Source organism: Fulmarus glacialis, unplaced genomic scaffold, assembly GCF_000690835.1.
Source record: "Fulmarus glacialis isolate BGI_N327 unplaced genomic scaffold, ASM69083v1 scaffold11245, whole genome shotgun sequence".
In the NCBI taxonomy this organism is placed as follows: Eukaryota; Metazoa; Chordata; class Aves; order Procellariiformes; family Procellariidae; genus Fulmarus; species Fulmarus glacialis.
This window is the reverse complement of record NW_009211216.1, coordinates 11,357-14,176: the sequence shown is the minus strand read 5'-3', so window position 1 is coordinate 14,176 and position 2,820 is coordinate 11,357. Positions and strand designations below refer to the sequence as shown.

The 2,820-nt window shown below is 36.7% G+C and overlaps 1 protein-coding gene across 2 annotated transcripts in view; it reads left to right on the top strand.

Annotated features, from left to right (window-relative positions):
- Positions 1–240: 240 nt before the first annotated feature.
- GAL (galanin/GMAP prepropeptide) overlaps positions 241–2,820 on the top strand; it is an 8,354-nt gene continuing 5,774 nt past the window's right edge. Inside the window, exons 1-4 of one of the 2 annotated variants that reach the window (XM_009577453.1) lie at positions 241–321; positions 1,020–1,074; positions 1,909–1,980; positions 2,373–2,459. In XM_009577453.1, coding sequence (XP_009575748.1) covers positions 241–321; positions 1,020–1,074; positions 1,909–1,980; positions 2,373–2,459 — 295 coding nt within the window. The remainder of the gene's footprint in view (positions 322–1,019; positions 1,075–1,908; positions 1,981–2,372; positions 2,460–2,820) is intronic. The other variant, XM_009577454.1, reaches the window with a different exon arrangement.

Genomic DNA, 2,820 nt, shown 5'->3' with positions numbered 1-2,820 from the left:
GGAAACGCTGCGAGGGAGAGGTCGTCGCGCCCCGGCTCAAGGTATTCCCCTCCCCACCTCTCGGCCTCTCTCCCAGTGGGAATTTGGGCTCCAAACCGGTAGCCGCAGCCGCCCTGCCCCACGGGAAGAAGGTTCACCCCCGCTTCCCACCCGCGGCGGGGATGCTCACATGCCCTGGGGGGCTTTTTTTTAGGCGAAGTGATAACTCAGAGCATTTACCCTCGTACGGTTTCTTTCCAGATGCAGAAGTGCACTAGTTTCCTGTTTCTGTCTTTAATCCTTTGTGCCACCCTGTCAGAAACATTTGGATTGGTTTTCTCAGTAAGTACTGTTTCGCTGTTGGAGGCCCTCTCCACCGGGCAGCATCCGTGTCTCAGCTGGCAAGTAACAGTAAACCTTGCAGTGATACACACTGTATTTAGATACAGGGGTTGGACAAAATGCGGCACTCAACAAAACATTTTGTACAGTAAACAGGTTTTTAGTTAAGAATTTGGGGCTTTTGAATACTAGTTCCCTTGTAACAAATAATATGACTGAAGGGGGAAAAAAGTGTCTAGTTTATAGACCAAAATTGAATGGATGTCCCATTTGACTCAGAAAAGGTGGTGTACATATGGACCCTTTTTATAAAAAGGCTGTCATGTAAATCCAAACAATTAAAAGAAAACACTGCTTTTTGTTAAGGTGATTATCAGGTGGTAATATAAACTTGGTGTATAAAGTCAAAATTTCTGCCTCAAAAGTGCGATTTGTAGTTTCACTTATATGGTGTGAAATCTTCACACCACATGGATCTCGATAGCAAAACTATTGACTTAGATGGGGAGGGGGCAAGAGTTCACCATTAATATTTGCTTCAATATTATTGGCTTTTATTTTTTACAATATTTCTTGATTTCAAGCCTTCAGAAGACACTTTCTGCTAAGAGAATGTCCATTTGGGTGCTGTTTGCTTTGTCTTCAGAACACCCTGTGTAGTTCGTGCAGTAACATACTTTTGCATTTTTTTCTTTAAGGCAAAAGAAAAAAGGGGCTGGACTTTGAATAGTGCTGGTTACCTACTTGGGCCACGTAAGTCAAGCACTCTTTTTTTGCATTATTTCAAAATGCAGAAGTTTTTTTTTCTTGTAAACCAGTTTGCTGTAGTGTGCTACTCATTTTTCTGATGATTACAGTAATTTTGTCTAAAATACTTCCCCCTTTCCGTGCCCCCCTTTTTTTTTCCGCCCCCCCAAAGCATTACAAAATCTTACAGCATCTTAGATGTCAAGGGAAGAATGACAAAATGTGACATTTTGGCACTTCTCAATGCATTTCAGATTTCACCTTTAAATCTATTTGAAAATGGCTTTGCTACCTGGCTCTATTATACTATTCTCTTTTTTTTTTTCCTTTTCTTTTTTTCAATTCAAGCAAAACAAATTAAAACAATAACATGTAAACTCATTACTGTAAATATTAACAGTTCACTATGTGGAAAAATATTTAATGTACAAGGTGTTTAAAATACAGGAATACATTAGCTTACAAAGAGGAGAATCACAAATGTAGATCATAAGAAAAGAGAAATGCAGTGCTAAGCTGTCTCAAATACCTGTCCTCTTACCATTGTTTCTTGTTAATGTAATAATACTCATTACCAATGTTTCTATACTTTCAGTCTCAGTAATACATGACAAATACTATAGATACTTACTATGACTCTCTTCATTCTTTTAACCAATATTAAGGATACCTAAAAAGAGATCAATATGTCTTAAACCTATTAACTGGTTCTGTAAATGTCTGGAAATATATTTGCCCCGAAGCAGATCTAACCAGATTGGCAAAGATACTGTGGGGAAATGTACTTGTCAAAGTGGCATTTATCTAAGACTGGATAATAGGAATCATCCTTTGTTGCAGGTCGTATTGATCAGCTTTTACTGATAAAGGAAATGCCCATTGCAAGGGGGAGAGAAGAAGCACCAGGGGCATGTAAGATAGTTTACATGAATAACCTTCAAAAACTATCTGCAGTTTTCTTTTAAGCAAACTCATCAGCAACATTTTCTAAAAATAGAGGAAAGAGTAGCAAAAACAACTTCCCGAATTACACATGAATGTACAAACTTTACATTTTTCATTACTACTTCCTCTGAATTCAGTAATAGCTTCAGCAAGTATGTAGTACAGGACTGGGTCTGTAAATGATATAAATCATAAGCACAAATTCAGAAGAAAGGTTATTTTATTTAGTGACATGTTAATTGCTCCTTTGTAATTTTGTACATCAAAAGTGCCCATCGTGATCTTTTCTTTGAAATCCATGAAAAGCAAAGGTTGTTGTTAGGTCAATTAACTCCTCTGATTTTTAATTTATTTATCAGATGCAGTAGATAACCACAGATCTTTTAATGACAAACATGGTTTCACTGGTAAACGTGAAATACAGCCTGATGAGGATATTAAAGCAGGTAATGAAATTCTGAAAGCCAGTATTGTTGATTTGTTTTTTATGTTTAGTAATTTATTTACTGTTATTGAGTTAACTAACTACCTAGATACAAGGCTATTCCTGCACAAAAATCCTAATAAACATATGAAAGGAAGGAAAATATAATTTGGCTATTCGGTGTGCTCTTTGTACATAGTTTAAAACCTCTTGGTGGCTAGGGAAAAGTACTATAATTATGTGGCTTTTAAAGTATAATAGAGCATATTACTTTGAATAAACCTAGTTTTTTCTTTTTATATGTTCAAATAAGTATTTCAAATGTCACCCTAGACACTCAAGTGTTCTTTTTTTCAGCAAAGAAGTGAGCCCATAAAGGAATC